The sequence below is a fragment of the Brassica napus genome, chromosome C2 (genome assembly GCF_020379485.1).
Source record: "Brassica napus cultivar Da-Ae chromosome C2, Da-Ae, whole genome shotgun sequence".
Taxonomy (NCBI): Eukaryota; Viridiplantae; Streptophyta; class Magnoliopsida; order Brassicales; family Brassicaceae; genus Brassica; species Brassica napus.
Window position 1 is genome coordinate 56,580,983 of NC_063445.1, and position 24,619 is coordinate 56,605,601.

At 33.1% G+C, this 24,619-nt stretch overlaps 3 protein-coding genes across 7 annotated transcripts; 2 read left to right on the forward strand and 1 right to left on the reverse strand.

The window, feature by feature from the left end:
* The first annotated feature begins 9,868 nt into the window (after positions 1-9,868).
* LOC106405079 (DNA topoisomerase 3-alpha) lies at positions 9,869-15,820 on the forward strand. Its single transcript, XM_013845688.3, has 24 exons — positions 9,869-10,242; positions 10,350-10,528; positions 10,610-10,682; positions 10,751-10,876; positions 10,963-11,084; positions 11,169-11,241; positions 11,312-11,431; positions 11,607-11,690; positions 11,780-11,959; positions 12,057-12,185; positions 12,275-12,349; positions 12,735-12,824; positions 12,942-13,046; positions 13,140-13,174; positions 13,362-13,491; positions 13,584-13,636; positions 13,717-13,816; positions 13,926-13,964; positions 14,098-14,176; positions 14,279-14,350; positions 14,455-14,526; positions 14,722-14,889; positions 14,969-15,089; positions 15,179-15,820. The coding sequence occupies exons 1-24, from the start codon at positions 9,946-9,948 to the stop codon at positions 15,420-15,422; spliced, it is 2,766 nt and encodes a 921-aa protein (XP_013701142.2). The 5' UTR covers positions 9,869-9,945; the 3' UTR covers positions 15,423-15,820.
* A 1,341-nt stretch (positions 15,821-17,161) lies between these two features.
* Positions 17,162-20,818, forward strand: LOC106405068 (protein kinase STUNTED). Of its 4 annotated transcripts, none has more exons than XM_013845681.3 (10): positions 17,162-17,604; positions 17,708-17,790; positions 17,880-18,111; positions 18,514-19,062; positions 19,153-19,401; positions 19,488-19,651; positions 19,723-19,802; positions 19,885-20,032; positions 20,120-20,269; positions 20,341-20,818. In XM_013845681.3, exons 1-10 carry the CDS (start codon positions 17,436-17,438, stop codon positions 20,572-20,574), a joined length of 2,058 nt encoding a protein of 685 aa, XP_013701135.2. In that variant the 5' UTR covers positions 17,162-17,435; the 3' UTR covers positions 20,575-20,818. The 4 variants fall into 4 exon arrangements, with proteins under 4 accessions (XP_013701135.2, XP_048603238.1, XP_022562165.2 ...); XM_048747281.1 differs by having other exon boundaries at positions 17,209-17,604; positions 17,711-17,790; positions 18,499-19,062; XM_022706444.2 differs by having other exon boundaries at positions 17,211-17,604; positions 18,499-19,062.
* On the reverse strand, positions 20,799-23,065 carry LOC106405059 (E3 ubiquitin-protein ligase RGLG3). 2 transcript variants are annotated; one of them, XM_022706448.2, is made up of 8 exons: positions 22,726-23,065; positions 22,536-22,620; positions 22,314-22,454; positions 21,941-22,232; positions 21,627-21,732; positions 21,428-21,546; positions 21,141-21,345; positions 20,799-21,046 (listed from the first exon to the last, which is right to left on the reverse strand). In XM_022706448.2, the coding sequence occupies exons 1-8, from the start codon at positions 22,792-22,794 to the stop codon at positions 20,963-20,965; spliced, it is 1,101 nt and encodes a 366-aa protein (XP_022562169.2). In that variant the 5' UTR covers positions 22,795-23,065; the 3' UTR covers positions 20,799-20,962. The 2 variants fall into 2 exon arrangements, with proteins under 2 accessions (XP_022562169.2, XP_013701127.2); XM_013845673.3 differs by having other exon boundaries at positions 21,141-21,348.
* Between the last annotated feature and the right edge of the window lie 1,554 nt (positions 23,066-24,619).

Here is a 24,619-nt window from a genome sequence, read left to right on the forward strand (position 1 = left end):
TCAATCAATTCAATTTCAAATTTTTGTTTCATAGAAATTAGATATATAAATCAAAACCGTTTCAAAATCGGTTCGACCAAAAATTAAATATTTGAATCCGGCTTTTCTCTTTAACATTTTGCTTTTGTTTGTACATATTTCACTTCTATGAAACACTAGATTTTTTAACCGCGCTACGCGCGGATAAGATATTATATGTATTTCTCAATTCAAAAAAAATATAATGTATAATACTGTATTACATTATTTAAAGAATATAAAATAAGACTACATAACATAAATATATTTTTTAAATTTTCTTTGTGGAAATCATTATGTTGTTTGATTGTTGTACTTGATTCACATATTTGCATAGTTATTTGTGATAGATGAATAACTATATTTTTATTATCAGTAAATAATATATATTTATTATATAATATAAGAAAAATAAAATTATATTCTTCTAAAACAAACTTGTCTGATGTAGGGACTCGGTTATAGACATATCATATTCAAATGAGACATTTTACAGTTATCAATCTTCTTAACAGTCAAGAAACAAATCTGAATATCAAAACAATATCTCATACGATCTCTTTGTGGAATAACTGCTATGAAGAAATTGAATTTAAGCATCAAAAAGGACTGAAAATGGATGTGCATATGTGTTATCTAAGTCAGTTTTACAAAGTACTATTCATAATTCATATATCATTTATGTCCATCCTATTTTTTGTCCATATTTTCTTAAACATCTTGAAATAACTGATGCTAATTAATAATAAACTTTTGGCTGGCAAAAAAAGAGTCAAAATTGTCTAATTATTGCTTAATTTGTCTAACTGATATATATGTATTTCTCAATTCTAAAAAAATAATGTATAATATTGTATTACATTATTTAAAGAATATAAAATAAGACTACATAACATAAATATATTTTTTAAATTTTCTTTGTGGAAATCATTATGTTGTTTGATTGTAGTATTTGATTCACATATTTGCATAGATATTTGTGATAGATGAATAATTATATTTTTATTATCAGTAAATAATATATATTTATTATATAATATAAGAAAAATAAAATTATTTACTTTTTAAACAAAGTTGTCTCATGTTGGAGATTCGGTTATAGACATATAATATTCGAAGGAGACATTTTTACAGTTATCAATCTTCTTAACATTCAAGAAACAAATCTGAATATCAAAACAATATCTCATACGATCTCTTTGTGGAATAACTGCTCTGAAGAAATTGAATTTAGGCATCAAAAAGGATTGGAAATGATGTGCAGATGTGTTATCTAAGTCAGCTTTACAAAGTACTACTATTCATAGTTCATATATCATTTAAGTCCATCCTTTCTTAAACATCTTGAAATAACTGATGCTAATTAATAATACACTTTTGGCTGGCAAAAAAAAATTAAATTTGTCTAATTATCGTTTAAATATTTTATTAATATTGTCTAAGAAGCTTTCAATTGATATCATAGTTTAATTTTTATTAGTTTTTTTTGTTAATTTAAGGATTTTTTGTATTTAAGATTTTTTTCCATATTAAGCTTATATTTCTTTCACATAATATATATATATATGTGTCATAAAAATTACCATCAAATCAGTTTTACTTTTTTATTATTTTATTTTTAATGAAAATACACTTTTAAATAATTTAATTTAAAATAAAATTATATATTAATTTATTGTATTCTAACAATTTGATTGATTTAATTAATTTGCTTTGGTGGATAACTTAAAAAGTTTTCATATGAATCGGGGAAAGCAAGCTTATGTTGTTATATTATATTTATTTGTGTATATAGAATCTTGTGTATATAGAATCGGGGAAAGCAAGCTTATGTAAACTTACTTTTACAAAAGTCTTAACTTTGTCACGAAAACAAAAATCTATGCTTTTTCATATTTGTCAATGTTCTCACACTTTCAAAGAATATATTAGCTTAGTCACTTTCTTATTTTTTTTACAAAACAAAATATCGAAGGCTTGAAAGTTGAATCCATATTATTGTAAATGTACATAAGAGTTTGTGATTATATATTTAGTGATTCTTGTATATGTGTTCAAGAAAGTTTCAATGGCTTAGCGGTATATGCTCTATATTTATGTCATACTAACCTGGGTTCGATCCTGTCCTTTGCATTTTTTTTTCATTTTTTACGAAAAAATAAATGAGATGACGTGGCAACTTCGGGCTCTCTGATTGGATGATTATATATGCTGATGTGGACACTCTAAGAGGGGTTTATATCTCCCTTTTAGTATAGTATAGATTTTAACCGGCACTTATATATTTGGCTCGTCTAGCTTTGAAATCCTCTATAAACAATCTTTGTTCTCAAGCTTCTGTGCTTGACTATACAACATGTCTTGGATTTCAGGAGCTAAATTCTATATTGGGAGAGAATTAGCAGAATATGAAAACCTAGAAAATTAGGTATATTTCATGTGTCAAATTAATTAAAACAAACTTTTTTATAGTCTCATCTTTAATACAGAGATAGAGACTGATGATGATGTCTGTTTTGTTGGAAGCTTGTTGTTAATGAGATGCCTGACGTGCCCACAACTCAAGACATGTGTTTGGTTGGTTCTTTCCTTGAGCTACAAGAAACTGTTCAGCAAAACTATTTTATCATTTTTTTAGCACTTTTTCTTTACTGCTCTTAAAGTTTACTGTGCAATCTTGACGTCTCTGCCATTTGTAAAGAACATAGTATTTGCGGGATCCCACTGTGTTCGTCACTAACTCCTATACTCTTTTGGTTCAATGATCTTAGTTTTTCAGCGGAAACGGTCCAGATTTTGGTAATGAATATCCAAATCATGACAAGAGTATTACAACACCACTTGTATTATATCATCAAACAATCTAAAGAAACCAAATTCGATAAAATTACCAATCAAAGATAACCAACTATCCCTCTTTATTCTAGTTCGATAGAGGCAACAGTAACCTAGTAGCAGCTACGGTGGTGGTGCTACTTCGTTATGTAGAGGTTGAAAAAGGTCGTGAAGAATTCTATTCTTTATCACTTTCAGAGTCTGTGTTGCTTCATTATTAGTTTCTTTATTAAATAGAGACTTCCACAAGCCGAAAAAGCTAGGCTCTATCACTTCCCTTCTAAACCCATTGGCCTCTGAAACAACCTTCCCACACCTCAACTTCTCTTCTACCTTCTTCAGTTGTTCTTCCATACTAGACATAATGTTTCGGCCACATGCACATCTTCCTTCTTGTCTGAGAACCAGTACAAGGACATTCAGAGATAAGATCACATCATCAAAATTCTCCCATGTTGGTATAGCAAGTCTGATTTGGACCGACAAGCCACCATTACGATATACTCCATTCTTCGGTTCGATATATTTGAAGTAGACATAATGAATGACACGAAGCACTCTTTCCAGTACGAGACTATTAGGATAAATGTACCTTCGTCCCGCATCTCTCCATAACTTATAGCAAAGCCATAACATACTACGAATGTCATCACATAACAAAAACATCGCTTGAGCTATATATAATGAAAGCTCAACTCCTAGTCGCACAACCTCGTCTTTGAGCTCCTGCTTTGCAAAATTTCTTCCTAAAATGTAAGGAGAATGTAAAGGCAGTGACTTTATCTCTATATCCCTAGTCTCACCATCAAGAGGCTTAAACAATTCCCTAAGCATCCTATTTTTTATCTCTCTTGGTATTTCTTCTTTACCTTGTTCATCAAAGAGAGACTTCCAAAAGGGAAAAATGTTAGACTTTATTGTCTCCCTGGCAAACCCATTGGCCTCTGAAACATCTTTAGCAGACCTCAATTTACCCTCTAGATTCTTCAGCTCTTGCTTGTATTTTGCAATAGCTGACAATAGTAGCCTATCATCATAAGAGCAATCTTTTACTCTGAGAACCAAAACAAGGCGATTCAAAACTATGATACCGCAAACGAAATCATTCCACGTTGTCTTGATAAGATTCCATTGTGCTGACTTTCCTTCACCGTTCTGATATAATACTCCATTTTTCGGTTTGATATCTTTTGAGTAGATGTAATGAATAAGGAGAAACAACCTTTCTACCACAGGATTCCCTTCTGGTAGTACATATTTCCACAACGTCAAGGAGATGAACAACATAGTACGTATATCATCACACAACAGGAACATCGATTCAGCTACAGAGACAGAGAACTCAACTCCTAATCTTATAACCTCATCTTTCATGTCCTTCTTTCCAGAGGCGCTCCTAGAAAACAAAAATATTAAATATTGTATGACTGAGCAAGCTAAGTAGGCTCTCAAGTGGAACTAAGTAACATCACTGACCCTGAAGTGTATGGATAAAATCTGAACGACGGTGGCTTGCGACTGACAACGCCGGAGGTAGATTTTGATTCCATTTAGGGCTTTATCAATGATCAAAACAATATAATAATACACAATTCAGAACTATATAATCAAATACAAATTTTAACAGTTTCCCAACTATAGAATCATAAAAACGTTCACTAGAAAGGCAACTCACGTCGTTGTGATGTAGACAGCAAAATATCTGGAGAATCGTTTCAAATACCTATTAGGGCTGATTTTTTGTTTTTTGCCGGAACTTAGGGAATGGATGGATATACAAGAAAAGGACTTTCTTTGTAGTCGGCAAAATTTGTAAATATAATGATGTTGGGTTTGATTTTATTCTATTCGCATGTTTCGGCCCATTTAGTTATGGCCACTTGGTGATAGACATCATCTAGCATTCTATTCTACTGATGTGGCCGAGTGAAGGGGAGATTGTTATCGGAGAGATAACCGGGTTGAGCCTTTTGACCAAAACCAATTATCCAAACTGGAATCAACCAAGTGGTCTGGTTCGGCTCGTTTTACGACCTAGGATCTAAGATATTTACCTATCAGTTCTCAATATTAGGTATCATAGATATCAATTTGGTTTCGGGTTCAGTTTTGGTTTTGGTTTTTATATAAACCGATTATGAATATTTTTAGAAGATGCTATTACTACTCAAAGTCTCAAACTTGGGTTGAATAAGGAAAAGTGATAACCACATTAATAATGAACCACTTCAACTTACATTAAAAGCTTTTAAAGTTGTATAAATACATATAATTCCAATACTAAACAGTTACAAAATTGATATTGTCGCAACTCGAACTTAGATTGGATAGGCGAATAAATAACCACATTACATTATACCACTTCATTTTAAATGTAATCATTATCTTATTGTATAAACATTATCGACCAAAAACCGTAGTACCCGATCCATAACCGAACCAAAACTACTAATTACCTATATGGTATATAGAGACTCAAATCCGACCCTAATATCTTAATGTCTAGTCTTACAAAAGATATTCATTTTAGTCCATGAGTTGACTTTCTCTCTCTCACTTACCAGTTCTTAATTATAGTCTTAAACCATGTTGTATATGATTAATTAATATTTTTAGTTAATTACATTTTCTAATTACTAATACTAGATTAAGATCTGCCTTTTTGTACGGGATGAAACATTGCAAAAATAGATAACACAAAAGATAACTAATTATTGGACCAAGCTTAATGATGATCTAATTTGTTGGGCCAATAACAAAACTGACTCTCTAACATGATGATTCTAAACCACTTAATGATGATTTACATTCCTTTTATCTTCGGATGGAGTAATGAGATATTAATTAACTTATAGACTCCTTTTCAAAAAAAAATTAACTTATAGACTTGGATGCAAAGACATATATTGACAAATATTTGTTATTTAATATATATATAATCTTTTTAATTTTATGGAAATTTTACAAACCTGCCAAATATAGATTACGAAAACTTATTTATCAAGTATAGTTAAGACTAATGATATTGCTAATTCTGCATTAACATCACCTTTTGCTAATTCTGCATTAACATCACCTAGAGCAACAACTTTTACCTCTAAAAATATGATACCATGAGATTAAAAACGTTTAATAAAATCTTATCCGGCATATCATCTAGAGAGCAAAAACGTTTGTTTATAGATTAAACTATATCAAAAACTCACGCAACACCTAGCTTACTATTTTAGTACGGGTCACTAACAGTCTAATATACAACTTTATATAATTCAATTACATTGGTATGAAAATAATAAGGCATCAAGATACTGACAAAAAATAATGAGAAAGTTAGAGTTTTCGTTGGTGTGTCTACGTACCGTCTACGTGCAGGCCAGATGAAGCTTTGAAGTTAGCTTTCATGCTTTACATTTGTGAAGCTTTGAAATTATCTTTGAAAGGATCAGTCTTGAGTCTACGATGGATTTTGTGTTTAATTTTATGATAGTCATACGACAATATGGTATATTGCCAGTGTTGTCGAGGATGATACAATTTGTGTAACAGGTCTTACAAAAAAATTTGGATTTATAATAATGTATAAACGTAGACAGCTATTAAGTTAGGTAATAAATTTCCCTATAAAAAAATATTAGTCTAAAGTTTGTCCAAATTTATTCCAAGACTGCCACCTAAGCATTAAAAAAATGTAAGGTGATGACAACTCAACAGATTTAAAATTTAATTATTACAAATTTGAAGGTTATATCTTTTTAAAATATCTTCAAATAATATATAACTAGGATAAGACTTGCGTATAGTGAATTAATTATTTGCATACAATATTTTTTGTTGTTATTATATAATTTTTTTTGATAGACTGGATCAATTTTTATTAAAAATGGTGGAACTAAATTATAACTAATATATCATGGGTTAATTGGATTGGACATTAAACAAATTATGACACAAAAACCTTATTTTTTTCCACGGAACACATTCTTGAAAAAAAGTTAACAATATTGTTTCTACAGTTGAATTATTTTGACCTTAATCTTCCATATGGTTTTGAAAGGTTTCAGATCAACCATCGAATTGATGTCATTTTAATGCTTTTAGTTGTATGCTTAAGGAAAACTTACATTTTTGTAATTTAAAATTGTTTAAAAAAATTCAAAATATAACATATAAGAAAAAATCTAATATATAATAAAAATATAACATATAAGGTTTCCTCCTCCTTTTTGTAATTTAAGTCGTTTTAAAAAAATTTAAAACATAATATATAATGTTTCTCCATTTTTGTAATTTAAAGTCATTTTTAAAAATTCAAAATATAACAAATCTAATTTTTTATTATATGGTTAATGTGATTGTTTATTTTTTTTAATAATATAAAATTAAACAAAAAAGAAGAAGGATGCAAAAATTGTTATCGAATATTTATTACTCATAGTCATTAATTGCTATACGTATGTTAATTATATTAGGTAATTCTGTAGTTTTATTTTAAAAAAATAATACACGTTTTTCATATTTTGCATTAATATAATGTTTTTACTAATTTGATTTAGAACAAAATTTTTTATTTGATTCTTAAACTGCATGTATGCTAAATCTTATATATTAAAAGAGAAGTCACAACATTGATTCATGTGTGATTTTTTTAAAAATGGACCTAATGGATTTATTACTAGAAAATCATGTTACATTTAATTTCTAATCATATCATTTAAATTTTGGGCCTACTAGAAATTTTGATTGGGCTATCAATAATTGAATTTAAACAATAGATAATCCATTAAATTTATATATATATATATATATTATAAATTAAATAGATATAATTTAATATTGTAATACTATACCTCCATATGTTAATTATTTAAATATTTTTTGATGTTAACTTTTAAAATTATAAAGATTTTTTTAAATAACAAAAATTATATTATCTAATAATGATTAATCTTTACTACCTTAAACCAATGAAATTTTTTTAAAATTATAGAGTTTATTTTAAAAATTAAACAAAAACTAATTATTTAATTATTTACTCGATAATATAAATCTACGAAGCGAAAAATTTACTTTTTTAAAAACTTTCTAAATTTGTGAAATGTTACAATATTTTTGAATATGACAATAAAACAATATTTTACTAATCCTTACATATATAGTTACGATTTTAATAATGAAATAATAATCCGAAAATATATATATAGAAGAAGATACAAATACATGTGAAAGTTTAAAACAATCTATTTAACGAAAAAATTATACCGTAAACTAATTATGTTTTAAAAATTGATAGACACATATATATTATCATATATACCAATTTAGAATTAAAAACAAAATATTTATATAAAAATAAATGAAAACAAAAACCCGCGCGGTTGCGCGGATGGAAATCTAGTCTATCTTATTAAAACTCAAGTACAAAATTAGAGTGTTTGGAGACTTGAATAGGACTATTAAAAAATTTGGAGTGTTTGGAAACATGGATTGCAGTCTTTTAAAAAAAAATATTTTTGTTTGAAAACAAGGATAGTAGTTTTAAGAAAAAAAATAATTGGCTTATGTTTTTTTAAAAAAATTGAAAGTTATCTAGGCCACTTTTAAAATATACCAAAATGGGTCAATCTAATTGCCTAAATTTTTTTTTTCTAAACTAACCATAAAACAAAATTTAAACTTTATATACATATTTTAAATCAAAATAATAATTCAAATTTGATTTATATCAAAAATTGATTCAAAAATATACATATATTCAAAAATGGATTTTTACTAAACTATTTTTCAATAACCATTATAAAAAATATTGTCAATATATATAAGAAAAATATAATACAAAGCCCAATTTGTAATACCAACTCAAATTATGGTTTTTATATTTCATATTAAGTTTTAAAAATATAATATACGTAATTATTTATATGATGGTATGTATAAAATACTATTAATTATATGATTACTTATATGATGGTATATATAAAATACGATTAATTATATGATGATAAAATACAATATATAATAATGACTAGGGATGGGCTTTTGGGTACCCATACGGGTTTGGTTCTGATCGGTTTGTATTTCGAGTTTTCGGGGTCAAAGATTTCAGCCTTATTAGAATGTTTCTAAATTTTGGTTTGAGTTCGATTTGGATCTTTGCGGGTTTGGTTTGGGTTTGGATAACTAATTTAAATTATTTTTAAAGTCTTAAATCATTATATATTTTAAATTTCTCAAAATGTATAAATAAAATAATATATTACATATAAATTTGAATAACATATGTCATAATACTTAAGCTTAACATATCAATTGGCTTGATTTAAAATTTTGGATACGGAATTAATAATTATTTTAAGTATTTTTGGTGATTTGAGTATACTTTAACTATTTCAGATATTTACTTTTGACTATCTATATATATTTTCAAGTATTTAAACCAATTTAAAAGTATCATTTTTGATGTTTTATATACGTTAAATCTAAAAATAATTAATATATATAAGTATATAAATCTATTTTTAGATAAATTCGGATACCCAAATACTTCGGTTCAGATCAGATTCGGTTCTCTAAATAACAAAATTTTGAATAATTAGAATATTTAATCAATTTATGTTCGGGTTTGGTACTATATTTTTGGATCGGTATCGGTTATGTTCATTGGATTCATTTTTCCAAATCCTAATAATTACATGAAAAACAAATATTAACATATTTTTCAAAATATACAACCGCGCGCCTGCGCAGGTCAAAATCTAGTTGACATGCATTATAATTAAGTTATAATTAATGTTACAACTTTTCAAACGATCATCGATAAATATACATGCCACATGGGGATATATAGGAGATTCAGAAAACACCATTTAAAAATTTGGGTCTTTCATAAAAGGAAAAACTTTGGGCCGGGCCGTAAATAATATATCAAAACCCCAAATGGGTTTATTTGTAATTTGGTAAAATCTCCGTTAAATATCGTAAATTAAGACCTTGTGTTGATCAAAGTGACGTCCCGCTAGTAGAACCTCAAGGGCGGGAAAATTCGCCTCCTAAAAAAAATCGAAATTATTAACCGTTTAGGGCTTTTCTCCGGCGATGTCGCGGCGAGGCGGTGGTCCCGTGACGGTACTGAATGTGGCGGAGAAGCCGTCGGTGGCGAAGTCAGTGGCCGGGATTCTATCCCGTGGAAGTTTCCGGACTCGGGAAGGTAGGTCTCGGTACAACAAAATCTTCGAGTTCGATTACGCAATCAACGGCCAGCCGTGCCGTATGATGATGACCTCCGTCATCGGTCACCTGATGGAGCTTGAGTTCGCCGATCGCTTCCGCAAGTGGCACTCCTGCGACCCGGCGGATCTGTACCAAGCTCCGGTCATGAAACACGTCCCCGAGGTATTCGATGCCACGTCGGATGTAGCTAGATTTGATTCGATCTTATGTTGAAGTTAGATTTTGCTGGATTTCAATTTTTTGATTGATTCTGGTTTTGAGTGGTTTAGGATAAGAAGGATATTAAGAAGACATTGGAGGAGGAAGCAAGGAGGAGCGATTGGCTTGTGCTGTGGCTTGATTGTGATAGGGAAGGTGAGAACATTGCGTTTGAAGTTGTGGATGTTTGTAGAGCTGTGAAGCAGAATCTTTATATACGGAGGGCTCATTTCTCTGCGTTAATTGACAGGTTAGTGAGTGATCTCTGCTTACTCTACTTCAATCCACTAAACCTAGTTTAATGGTGTGTTTGGCATTTTGAAATTTCTAGGGAAATTCATGAGGCAGTTCAGAATCTCAGAGAGCCTAATCAACTGTTTGCTCAGGCTGTTGATGCTAGACAAGTAAACTCCTGTAACTTAGTATTCTCTAGAAAATTTGTTAAGCTAATATTTAATTTTGAATAATTCAGGAGATAGACCTACGCATTGGAGCTTCTTTCACTAGGTTTCAGACTATGCTTCTGAAAGATAGGTTCGCTATTGACTCCACGGGTGATGAAGAGAGGAGTCGTGTAATAAGTTATGGTCCTTGTCAGGTAATTTTTCAGATCTATCAGTCTCATTATGTATATCAGAGTCAGGGTAAAAGTGGGTAACCCTTGTTTTTATGCTTCAACTGCAGTTTCCTACACTTGGCTTTATTGTAGAGAGATACTGGGAGATACAGGCGCATGAACCAGAAGAGTTTTGGACAATCAACTGTTCTCACGAATCAGAAGAAGGCCTTGCCACCTTTAATTGGATGTACTTTTACCAACTTCAATGCGTATTGTTGTTTCCAGGTCTATTGTCCTTGAATGTGCCGTTGATGTAATTTTTCTATTGCAGGCGTGGTCATCTCTTTGATTATGCTTCAGCTGCGATATTATATGAGATGTGTGTCCTGGAACCTACTGCCACCGTGAGTAAAACAAGACATATCTTTGTTATCTGATAATTCATACTCTACTTAATATTGTGTGTCCTTTCAGGTTATGAATGTCCCGCATCCAAGGGAAAAATTCAAATATCCTCCTTATCCATTGAACACAATTGAACTTGAAAAACGCGCTTCAAGATACTTCCGCCTGAGTTCGGAGCATACCATGAAGGTGAGAACGAGTATTACACTGGTTCACTTAAGTTTCACATGCTTTTTTTTGCCTATTAGGACTGCATGTTTTCCAAAATTATCTAAATCCTACTGTATGTCGGTAGAGTTTTCTGCTTTCGCCTAGATTGATTGTCTTTCTGAAGTGCTTAATAACATCAACAATGTCTGGATAGGTGGCAGAAGAGTTATATCAGGCTGGTTTCATCAGCTATCCTCGTACAGAGACAGATTCTTTTTCAAGCAGGACTGATTTACGTGTGGGTATTTTTTTCTCATGAGGAGTTTATGATTTATTTTGTTGCTTTGATTGTAGTTTTAGTCTCTTAGGATCTCTAGCTGTGTCTAGGCCATGGTGGAGGAACAAACAAGACATCCTGCATGGGGTCCATATGCACAAAGACTATTAGAGCCGGAGGGGGGACTCTGGAGAAACCCGGGGAATGGTGGTCATGATGACAAGGCTCACCCACCCATTCACCCAACAAAGTTTTCTAGCGGAGAGTCTAACTGGAGTAGAGATCACCTTGTAAGTATGGATGTCTATTTTTTTAACATATCCAAGGAAAGGTATGAAATTGTTTAATTTCTTTGGAGTTAAAGGTATTTTTTTTTCACTTTTCCAGAACGTTTATGAGCTTGTTGTCCGCCATTACCTGGCGTGTGTTTCCCAGCCAGCAGTTGCTGCTGAAACTACAGTAGAAATTGATATTGCTGGTGAGCGTTTTTCTGCATCTGGGAGAGCAATATTAGCTGTAAGACTCGCTCCTCACTACTTCTGTCTCGGTACTTTTCGCTTCAGAAATTAATTGGATACTGACATTATTTTTCTTTATGTGACTAGAAAAATTACCTTGAGGTGTACCGCTTTGAATCTTGGGGAGGTTCAGTGATTCCAGTATATGATAAAGGGCAGCAGGTTTGTGCTTCTCTTAATATCTCTCGGATTTGCTTTTAGGAGGTTTTTTATTTCTATCTCTCAGCCTAGCCTCATTTAAACTACGTTGTCCTTGTGTGCAAGTCGCATTCCTTAACTACTAAAGTATAAGGCAATGAAGGGCATAACTTTCCACATTGTGATTTCTAGTTAGAAGTGAAAGGGCATAACTACTAAATTGGACTATTTCTCATTCATGATAGAATCTATTTAAGTGGTTTACCTTCAATTTAAAACAGGAGGCTACCTGAACTGCTGGAAATTATGTTTTAGCGTTCACTCCTTTGATGTTTTTTGTGTACCTTTCTACTTAGTTCTTACAGCCAGGACGATTGACGATGATTCTGAATGTCTTGGTATTGTGCAGTTTATCCCAACACGTTTGACTCTGGATTCAGCGGTAACAAGGCCACCACCGCTATTGTGTGAAGCTGACTTACTGAGTTGTATGGACAAGGTGAGTAAAACTGTCTTCCCCTCTTTTCATGGTGGTGATTGCATATTCTTGTTCACCAATCCCTAAATTTCTCATCTAATCATGTTTTTGCATATTATGTGTTCTTGTGAATAATAGGCAGGCATTGGCACTGATGCGACAATGCACGACCATATAAAGAAACTCCTTGATCGGGGTTATGCTACAAAGGATGCTAATACGCGCTTTTCTCCAACCAACCTGGTAGTTGATAATACTTGCTTTCTAAGAATTTCCCCACTGTTTTTCTCAAATAAAGTTTCATAATCACCTTACTGTTCTAATCTGATTTTACAGGGTGAGGCGCTTGTTATGGGATATGATGACATGGGGTATGTGTAAACTTAGAGACTCCTTATATTTGTGGCTTTCAATCATATTTTCCCTTGTAGGTAGAGGAAACCTGATGTGTTTATGTTAAAGGCTTATCTATTTGGAGAGACCTAATTTGTGTCAATACCATGCTGAAGAGCCCCCTAACAATTTGATGTGTTCGTGTTACCAACCTTTTAATATCAGGTATGAACTTTGGAAACCAAACCTCAGAGCCATCATGGAACATGATATGAATGAAGTTAGTGTTGGCAACAAGACTAAAGCTGAAGTTCTTGAAACTTGTTTGCAGCAAATGAAAGCTTGTTTCTTAGATGTGAGTGAGCTTTATCATATATATTATGTGTCTTCTCTCTGTGGCTGTTGGGCTGAAACTGAAGTCCATGATTTTATATTTGTATTTCGCAGGCAAGAGTCAAAAAAACAAAGCTCCTAGAAGCAATGACAATTTTCTTTGAAAGGTGTTATCATTACTTTGCTCAAGTACTGTGTCACTTAAGCCTTTTCTGTCATAATATAATATATGATACTGTATGTGCAGATCTAATAACGCCGATGAAGGTGAAAATCAGACAGCTGGTGAAGTTGTCCGACGATGCAACCTTTGCCATGAATCAGATATGGCGCTCAGGAAGAACCAGGTACTTATATGATCCATCCAAATCATTTTCCATGTTGGATATGAATTGATCTTCTCCCTCTTGTTAATGAGAGCAACTATTTAAACAGTCTAATCCATTTTCTTTGCAGGATGGCAATTTTATGGTTGGATGCATGAGCTATCCTCAGGTCAGAATCTCACAGCTCTGTGAAATATACTTTTTCTAACGTTATTTCTGATAATTATTTTCTAATAGTTTGACATTTCAGTATTTCTTCCTTGCTTGCAACTATTAATCTAACACATTCGCCCATTATTCAGTGTCGGAATGCAGTTTGGCTTCCCGGACCTACATTGGAAGCATCTGTCACTACTGACACTTGTCAATCTTGTGGTCCAGGTAGCGCCCACGCCCCAGTAACACAGTGAATAGAAAAATCTAATAACTATACGTGAAACGTTCCTCTTTATTGTTTAATGATGTTTTTTTTTTGTGATGTAGGTCCTGTCTACAAGATACGTTTCAAGTTCCGTCAGATCAGAATTCCACCAGGCTTTGATGTTAATCACTTAGGTATGCAAATTCTTTCAAACATGTGCAACCAACTCTGTGCTTATCTTTCAATACTTCACCATGCAGAATCGCTGCTGATTTCCAGTTTGTTTCATCGTGTTCAGGCTGTGTTGGTGGCTGTGATGACGTTCTTAAACAGCTGATAGACATATGTGGAACTGGATCCCGTTCTCAAGGTTAGTGCTCGTAGTTACACAATACGTAGTTCGACCAAACAGTCAGATGAACTTAGTGTGGCTTGGCTTGTGTATTGGACATTATACAATTATTAATTTCTCCTGTCCTAAGTAAGAATACAAGAATTTTTATTGTGGCTTGGTTTGTGAATAGATAACATTGAACTAACAAGAAACGAACATTTGTTCTTGTAGCAAGGGCAGCCCCGGGTGCAACCCCAAACAATGTCCGAGGAAGCAACATAAGACAGAACAACGTGTGCATACACTGTCAACAAGGAGGGCATACTTCTGCCAATTGTCCCACGCGAGCTTCAGGATATCGAAATCCTCGTGCTACTGGAACAGCAAATCCGAGAAACAGTAATTGGACCCTTTCTTTGAATGTTTTAGCAAACAAACATCATCTCATTTCTCAATGACATCGTTGTCAATAATGCAGATGAAACTACAGTTTCATGTACCACTTGTGGAACACCATGTGCTATTCGTACAGCCAACACAGAAGCTAACAGGGGAAGGAAGTTCTACTCATGTCCATCACAAGGCTGCAACTTCTTCACGTAAGCAGCATCCATCACCGTCGGTTACCCTTTGATTATTCCATTGTTGTTCTTTTTAATCACTAAATTCGCATAATGTTTTGTGACAGATGGGAAGATAGCATCAGCAACGGTACTGGGAATGCAACAACAGGTTCTAATAGCGGCGGAAGCGGTAGGCGCGGCCGTGGTGGTGGCCGGGGAAATAGAGGCGGTGGCCAAAGAGGTGGAGGGCGTGGCGGCGGTGGAACAAGCTTTGTTTCTGCAACTGGAGAGCCAGTGAGTGGTAGAAGGTGCTTCTCATGTGGTGATCCTTCACATTTTGCCAACGCTTGCCCTAACCGTAACTCTTAAACGGTAACTTCTAGTAAGCAAGCTAATTTACTTTCTATATTTAGCATGGTTGATTAGTGAGTACAATAATTATCCATGAATTATAAATGATTTTTCCTAGTGATTAGGTTCATAATGACCACTACAGTAGTAATTAACGGCCACTTCTGCTCTGGAATTCATTATTTGCGTTAATCACGGTTAGCTGGATTACTCAAATATAATTTTTCACGTGCTATCGTGTCCACAAAATTATATCTAAACTCTAATGATTTTTTTTTTTAAATTTAGCTATGATGTAGTGAGTTAATGTGGATCCTTTTTCTTGGTTCTTTTTTGTTTAATATATATCTCCTCTTGGTCTTCTTCACCCTTTAGGGATATGATTTTAAATAAAAGATTCGAGTCATGTTAGTACACCATGAAAGTTTGAAAGGGTATATTATTTCTTTTCGCCCAACTCGATTTCAAAATAAAGAATCGAAAATGTAATCGAGAAGATCATCTTAAAGACGGCTCTTTTCTGAAAAGAAAAAACGATGACTCGTCTTGTGAAAATATATGTTTAAGTATTCTAGCTTTTGAATCAAGAGGGTAACGTATAGCGATACTAATGACATGCATATGCTAATCACACCTAAACTTCAAGATTTACAAATCTATCTAGTGATATCTTAGTGGAAGGCTGATATGAAAGATTTTACACGTAACTCGACCGTACACTTTTAAATGCATTGGAAACAACTAGTTAATGTGAATTAGTAATAATTAAGTAATGATTTTACGACACAATCTAAAGAATTATTCGTTCTGCTTTGTTTTGTTGTTCCCAAATCCCAATGTTAACTGAGATAATACATTACTATAGTCGACATTTGATTACAATATAATTCAAACTTGTGGTAGTTCCAAAGAACCTCTTTGTACCCTGTAAACCCATCCAAATCTATAGTACAAAAGTATTTGTTTTTTTCTTTCAATGTGATTTGCTCAGTTCTTCTAGAAAACAATTCTCAAACAATTTCTTTATTTCTCTAAAAAAAATTTTAAAAAAGATTTTGATATCCTGTACTAACTAAATAGAAACATTCTTCACATGATTTGGCAAGACCTACCAAAATGGTGGGGCAAGGTTATAGAGCAAGATCAAATTAAAACCATATAAGAAAGACATTTTTGGTCCTCACCGACGGATCTATTACGTCCTCTACTTTAAACTGCTTTTTATATATAGAAATAAAAAGAGTTGGCTACACCTTTACTGAAAATGAATCATGCATGAATTTTTTGGTGGATGAGATTGTATGATAATGACATTTAATGCAGTTAACTACTCTAATGTTTAAAGAATTTTATTTTGTTGCAAAAAAAGTGATATTTTTATGATTAGGTAAAAAGTTAATGATGTTTCAAATTAGTGACTAATCACATAATATTACATTTTTCTTATTGGTTGATTTAGTTTTATTTAATGATGTTTTTATTTAATCAAGATAAATTATATAAAAACCTGTATTTTGTCTATGTGTATTTTACTTTAATCACAACTAAAAATGAGAAGATTGAATATAACTAAAAAATAAAAAAAATAGTATAGCGTTACTTTACTGAATTACAAATTCAAAGAACGAAGTTAATGCAAAAAAGTGGGGGGATCAATAAAGAGAAGAGATTCTTTAGTCCTGCGTGAAAGAGAATGAATGATAGCGATGTACATGCTCCATTCATAATTGTTCCCCTCGTGCTTATTTAATTATTTTCCTTTTTGTCATAATTATTAACACATAAAATAAAAGGAATAGTCATTATGATCGGATCATCAACGGCCGAGATTCATTCAAACCAGAGGACACAAAACATCGCCTTCTCTCTCACTTTTCTCCCGGAGACAGTTAACGTGATTCTCTCTCTCCTCTTCCCCCAAGAGCTAAACGACAAACCACGCGAGAGAGCTAGTGCCAGCGATTAGCTACTATGAGAGCTTGAAAGAGATATAGAGTGTGTGTGTGGATCGCAAGTTTTCACCGCGGAGAGATGAAACCTACCGGAGGAGGTGAGAAACCGGCGACGGAAGGTTCGGCGTTAGTAATCGTCGGTGTAAATCCCGACGAATGGAGCAGAGAGGTGCTTACGTGGTCTTTGGTGAATGTAACTCGCCCTGGAGATCGAATCATCGCTCTCCACGTCCTCGATTACTCTCTCGGTTCGTTAAACCCTAGTCTTGCTTCTCCTCTTCCTTCCTTACGATCTAAACATCTTTTGTTTCTTAATGTCGTTTTAATTTATCTTTAATTTCGTTTTAATAGAAGGCTCCACGTCGCTTATCTCGCTGGTTAAGACCTTCGACACGATGCTTGGTGTATACGAAAGCTTCTGCAACTTAAAACAGGCAAGTTTCACAACATCCTTTAATTTAATGTTTTAATATTAAGTTTCAAAAAAATAAAGTTGATGAAATTCGATGATTGTTGTGAACAGGTTGATTTGAAGTTGAAGTTCTTAAGAGGGAAGTCAGCTAGGAAACTTCTTGTACAGGAAGTGAAATCGTGTGGAGCTACGAGTTTGATCGTTGGTTCTTCTAAGAGACATCATACAATCCGTTCCTCAGCTTCTTTAGCTAAGTATTGTGCTAGGAATCTTGCCAAGGATGTCTCGGTTTTTGCTGTTAAGAGTGGGAAGATTATGTTCCGGAGAGTACCTAGTAACAATGGTATGTTACTGATTAGCTTCTGATAGTTGATTGCAATGTTCAAAAAAAAAACGATAGGCCTTAACTAGTTGTTTAGTAAAAGATTAGCGACTAGTCGGATTATTCAGGTTTAGTAGCTACATTTTTATTAGATATTATAAAGTTATTTGATAAATTATAAAAATTACATATAGAGAAATGAAATAAATTAGACAAATTTGTGGATTTGAACCAACATTATTGTTAATTTTAGAGATTTAGACTAATTTAGATTTGATTTAAACGGAATTAAATTGTTTTTAACTGATTTAGAACGGTTTAAACCCACTGATTCGAATGCATGAATCGAAAGAAAATTGTTTCTAACATTGGTTGAATGTGTGTTGTTCTCTGTTAAATGTATTGTAGTTTTGTGCTTTGCAGGTGCAGAAGGTTCACATATGAAGCTTCCCTCTTTAGTGAGCGCATCCCCCAACGTTGCTATTGAAGCGGCAAAGATTGGTAACACATTTAGCCCTGCAAGAACTAGCTCACGCTGGACAAGAACTAGCCGCACTTCCTCAGTACAGTCTCCCGAGAGTTTAGGTGTAGACAATTCATTGGCTTTAGTGCCCGTACCAACGAACAAGACTGATTCAGGTTCCCCTGAGTCAGGACCAGGTTGGCATTTTCTTCGGAGAAACTGGACCAAAGTGTCTGCTAAGAAGGCTGTACTTCAGTGGGTTTCGAAGCTCCGTGGCCGGGACTCAGCAGCTGTAGCTTATCTGGATAGGAAGCGGAGTGACTCTGGCTGTGATGAAGATTGCTCTTCTAGCATCGATGGTTCTGAGCTTATGCAGTCTCCTCTCTCTCCCTGCGTTGGATCAAACAACGTTCCGGAGGAGCTGGAGGGTCTACATGAAAAATACTCTTCCACGTGTAGATTATTCACATACAAAGAAGTTTTGTCAATTACCTCAAACTTTGCATCTGGTATAGTAATCCCTTTCCATGTTCTAACATAGGTTTGGGTTTGGTCTGATTCTTTAGCTTATGGAAACATCCTTCTTTTTCTGTTTCTAGATAACTTGATTGGAGAAGGTGGTAATAGTTATGTTTACAGAGGAGACCTACCAGATGGAAGGGAGCTAGCTGTCAAACTATTAAAGCCTTGTCTTGACGTGATGAAGGAGTTCAAACAGGAAATCGAAGTCATTACAAGTGTTAATCACAAGAACATAGTGTCTCTCTTTGGTTTCTGCTTTGAGAATAATAATTTGATGCTGGTGTATGACTATCTACCAAGAGGAAGCCTCGAAGAAAACCTTCACGGTATATAAAAACTACCATCTGATATTCATTCTCTCTGGATAATTCTCTCATGTCTAATATTGAATGTACTCGTTTCTTGACTACAGGTAATAGAAAGGATGCAGCAAGTTTTGGCTGGCTGGAGAGATATAGAGTGGCGGTGGGTGTTGCTGAGGCGTTAGACTATCTACATAATACTCATGACCCAGAAGTGATTCACCGAGATGTGAAGTCTTCTAATGTTCTTTTGGCAGATGATTTTGAAGCACAGGTACAGCTACAGTTCATCCATAGATGCAATGCAATGAAGCAATCTTCTAATGTTTTTTTGTGATTGTTCAGCTCTCAGATTTCGGATTTGCTAGCCTTGCTTCAAGCGCTTCACAGCATGTGACGTGTGGGGATATTGCCGGAACATTTGGGTATATAACTTGTTCCTTTTCCCTTAGAACCATTATCACTCCATCGATCATCCATTAACTTTTTTTTTTTTTTTTTTTGCAGTTACCTAGCACCGGAGTACTTCATGCACGGTAAAGTAACCGACAGGATTGATGTCTATGCTTTTGGCGTTGTGTTACTCGAGCTCCTATCTGGTAGAAAACCAATCTGCGTCGACCAGAGTAAAGGCCAGGAGAGCCTTGTCTTGTGGGTAAGCAAGCATGATCTGTCCTGTCCATAACTTCACATATTTTCCATGTCTAACATGAAATGACTTTAAGTTGTATCTCTTTCACAGGCAAACCCAATTCTAGAGAGTGGAAAGTTTACTCATTTACTGGATCCAAGCCTAGAAACTGATAACAGTAACGATCTAATCGAGAAACTGTTGTTAGCTGCCACTCTATGCATCAAACGGTCACCTAATGACCGTCCACAAATGAGCCTCGTAAGCTATATATTATCTTTATCTTCTCAACCTTTCCCTTAGTCTTTGCTTCTAATTCATTAATTTCACAGGTGGTAAAGATACTACAAGGGGACGAAGAAGCAACAGAATGGGGAAAGCAACAAGTAAGAGCGTCACAAGATGCAAGGGAGTACTTGACAAACATAGAGTCGCATATAAACCTAGCGTTGCTTGATTTGGAAGATGATGCAGCTTCTGATAGTAGTCCGGAAGCTAATAGTATCTCCGTTGAGGATTACTTGAAAGGTCGATGGAGCCGCACTGCTAGCTTCAACTTCAACTAATATATTAGTTATATATTAGTTTTAGCTGTAAATTGGAATCGAGTTTCTGATGAGGTTTTCAAGCTTTTTAGATGTGTTCTTGTAAGGTGTAACGTTCTTTCCAATTTGGTTGGTCTTAGCTTTAAATTGTAAGCGGTTCGGTTTGGTCTAAGATTCGGTTTCCATAGATATTGTAATTTTTTTTGTTTTGCTTTTGAAACAGTATATAGTAATAATACATTTTGTTTCCAAGTAAATAATAAAATTAAATATGAAGATAAATTCTCTTAAATGTAACGGTTATATCAAATTACATATGAAAGACTTGGGTATCATTATTCTTTTGTTTGGACTGTACAATATGCTACAGGAAGCTTAAGTTCTTTAACACCATATGGTCTTTCCCTCATCAAGTGTACAGCCTTATCCTCGTTGTTATAGGTTCTCTGCACATTGGGCATATCTTGACAACCACACCACATTCCTTGCACGTCTTCATTATGAAAAACAAAAGCAACAAAAAGATATCAGAAAACCAATCTTGTTCCATGGGAGCAAGCAAAGAGTTTTCTATATATTTCACTTACCGTGTGACCGCAGCTAAACGCCATGTCCTTTGGGTTCGTCAAGCAAATGGGACATACAGGTTGTGTTACTGGAGCCGTTCTGTCACTTTTCTCTGCAGTTTCTGTAACTGGATTCGGCATTTTTCTAACAGCATTGTCACGCTCTATCACCTCTGGTGGTGGTGGTAGCGGCTTGTGACGCAAACGGGAACCACTCACTTGTTTTCTACTGCTCACACAACACACAATCAAAAGTCCGTTTCAAGAAGTCTATTCAACAGTGTGATACAAGAAGTTTCACCACTTACTCGAGACTTAATGTGGCTTTGTACTGAAAAGGAATCTCCATGAGAGCTGCTAATGCGAAAGCAGCCTCCTTCTTAGCTGCATCTTTGTGCTGTGACATTATCTCTGTGAAGTTCACAAACTGTGGAAAGGAAACAGAGTTCTTCACTGATCCATCATATCCAATAGAAAAGAAAACAATAAAACTGTTATCTTATTTACCTGGAAGTTATCGAATTCGCGGTGAGGAATATTGTCATCAAATTGTTTCATTGTGTCCCATGGTCCATCTCCTACTCCAACCAAGACTATAGACAATGGGTAATGGCTGCATTAAACAACATCAGAACCGGTCATGAGCATAAACTAGTGAAGCATCAAACATAAATTAAATATATATATATAGACCCATAAATTTGTAAAAATATTAACATAAATTGTCTATATCCCCCAAAATCTTATAACCGGTCAGACAATATTAGTATGATGAAACCAAGACCATGAAGTTGAGCTTGTTGACTAGTTTTGTGTTTTACCTAGCTGCCATTATGGAGTTGATAGTAGCTTCTTCCTGTGGACTGAGCCTACCAGGTGGAACATCTGGATTCCTTGTCACCTGACCATCTGCTATAATGACAAGAACATGGTACTGCATATTGTTCTGCTCCACTATGTCGATGGCTGCATCGATAACCGGGGCAAAAGAGGTGGGCCCAGACAACTTCAAATGAGGAACAATCTCTCTGTATCTTTTCACAGCTTTGTCTAATCCCTCGCAGCTTTTGTTGTCAGGGTAAAAGCTGAACACATACTGATCTCTTGTTGTTGCTGTAAGAAGAAGAGTAGAACACATTTAGAGTTTTTATCGATCTTCATCTTGAAAATGAAGGTAAAGTTAAAGAAACTAACCATCGCCAAAACCGAAACAAGGTATAAGATCATCTTCATCAAAGGGAGACAAAGTGCGGCCAATGATGGATATAGCTTGTTCATAAGGGTTCTGTCTTTTACCAATGGCGTGAAGGCTTTTTCTATTGAATGAGTATCTTCCTGCAACGAGATTCATAACATTAAAACACTAAAAACCAATTGAAATAGTCTTTTATTGATAATGAATTCATAAGAAATCACCTGTCCACTCATTGCTCTTGGTGAAGTCAATTCCTAGTATCAAGTTTGAAGATTCAAGTCCAGCTTCCCTTAGAGAAGTTATCACCTAAACAAATCACAATAAGACCGTTCTTCTTATGATAAACAAATAAATAAAAATAATCAAATCAAGAAAGTCATGAAAAAGTTGGTGAAAGTTTTTTTGGAAAACCTGATCTAAGCTGTTGAAGTGATCAGCAATATACGAAGGTTGCGGATTACGTTTATTGCATCTACTCATTGCTCCACACTAGAAGATCCAATATTTGAGGATATATATAATATGAACCTTGACTTTTTTTTTTTCAAGAACAAGAAGAGTTTCAGAAATATTGTTGTAGAGAAAAGGAGATTCTCTCTGATGTGAAATGACGAGAGACTATAAAAGAAGAAAAAAAAAACAGAAAGGTATAGATTAGTTGAATAATGAAAGGTATAGTGGAACGTGACCCTTTCTAGTTTCTTTGCTTGCGGCGGAAATTAATCAAATGCGTATTTTGCTCTTACACGCCTGATCTATTATCTCGTTGTCGTCATTAATGATGATATATATCCACAAAGACCAAAACCCAAATTCTGTAACCAATGTCCACAAGAAGTATTATTTATACATGTGGACAACGTGGCAGAGCACGTATTGGTGTAATGGTCTCTGAAGATTTGATTTTTTGGGCTTTTGACCCCCTAAAAATGTTTAAATCTCTAGACACCATTTTCTTGGGCTTCATAATCAAGAAGCATTTTCGATACCTATAATTTCACACCACGTTCGGTAGCTATCAGCCCAAACTCAACTTCTCAATCTATCAACTTTGAAGTTGAGTTTTGAGTTTGGTCATTCTGGTCTTTGTTGATAGGAAATAAACTTTAGGGGGTTCATTCAAAATAATAAATAACTCTTGATGCCAAGTTACACAGTAACATTCTTCATTTTTATTTGATTAACAAAAATAAAATCAAAATAGTAATAAATAAACTTTAAGATAATAATATTGTGTTAATTTTAGATATTTCTGATGTCTATTTAAGTTTTGGATTAAAATATTTTGGTTTGTACCTTATTTAGTGAGATAATAGTTATCAATATATTTGATTTTTATCATGTAACTCTTATAAATAATTATTTCATATAAACACTTATGTGACATCTAATCTTTATGTTGTCTCTCATGAAATCATGATAAATATAAATGCAATATAAAATAGTATAGAAAATATTTAGATGAATTATGGTTATTACTCAAATGGAATATCTAAATATAAAAAAATGGCATATATAATAGGGAACCATTTTAGTAACTAAATTATAATAAATATATTTACAAATGTTTCATATATTGTTACATGTCTTGTTAGACCATTTAAAATAATTTTATCAGTAGATAAAGATAGGATTCCAAATTAATAGAGTACTAGATTCTAATCTGTCCTTAAAAAGACGGATATATTTTTTTGCTTTACATTTTTTTCAAAAAATTAATTTTTATATTTTTGTGTTTTTAGTCATACTTTTATAATATTTTTCTTAAATGACTAGTAAAATATTTTAATAATTATATTAAAATAGTTGAACCACATCTATATCAATAGGTCATGTTCATGTTTTAATAGAATATATATATATATATGCATAAAAAATTATTTAAATATAATATAAATTTATTAATATAAATATAAAATACACTGTAACTATAGTTTCATTATATACAACATAAAATATTAACAAATAAGAAAGCTAATTTCATTATATACAACATAAAATATTAACAAATTAAAAAGTTTTATTTACAAAATTGTAAACGAAACCAGTACAAACGCGCAAATCCAACTATAGTTTTACTTATTTTCAATATTTTACTAAAAATGTATATATAACACGTAACAAAAAACACTTAAGAAGCTATTTTTACAAAAAAATTATCATATAAAAAATTTAGGAAAATATAAGAAAAATATAACAAAAAAGGTAAAGTTACCATGCTATCTTTTGATATTCTCTTAAATTTAGCGTTCAAAATAAAAAAAAACCTAGACATTTTTGCTTTTGATCTTAAAACATAATCTAT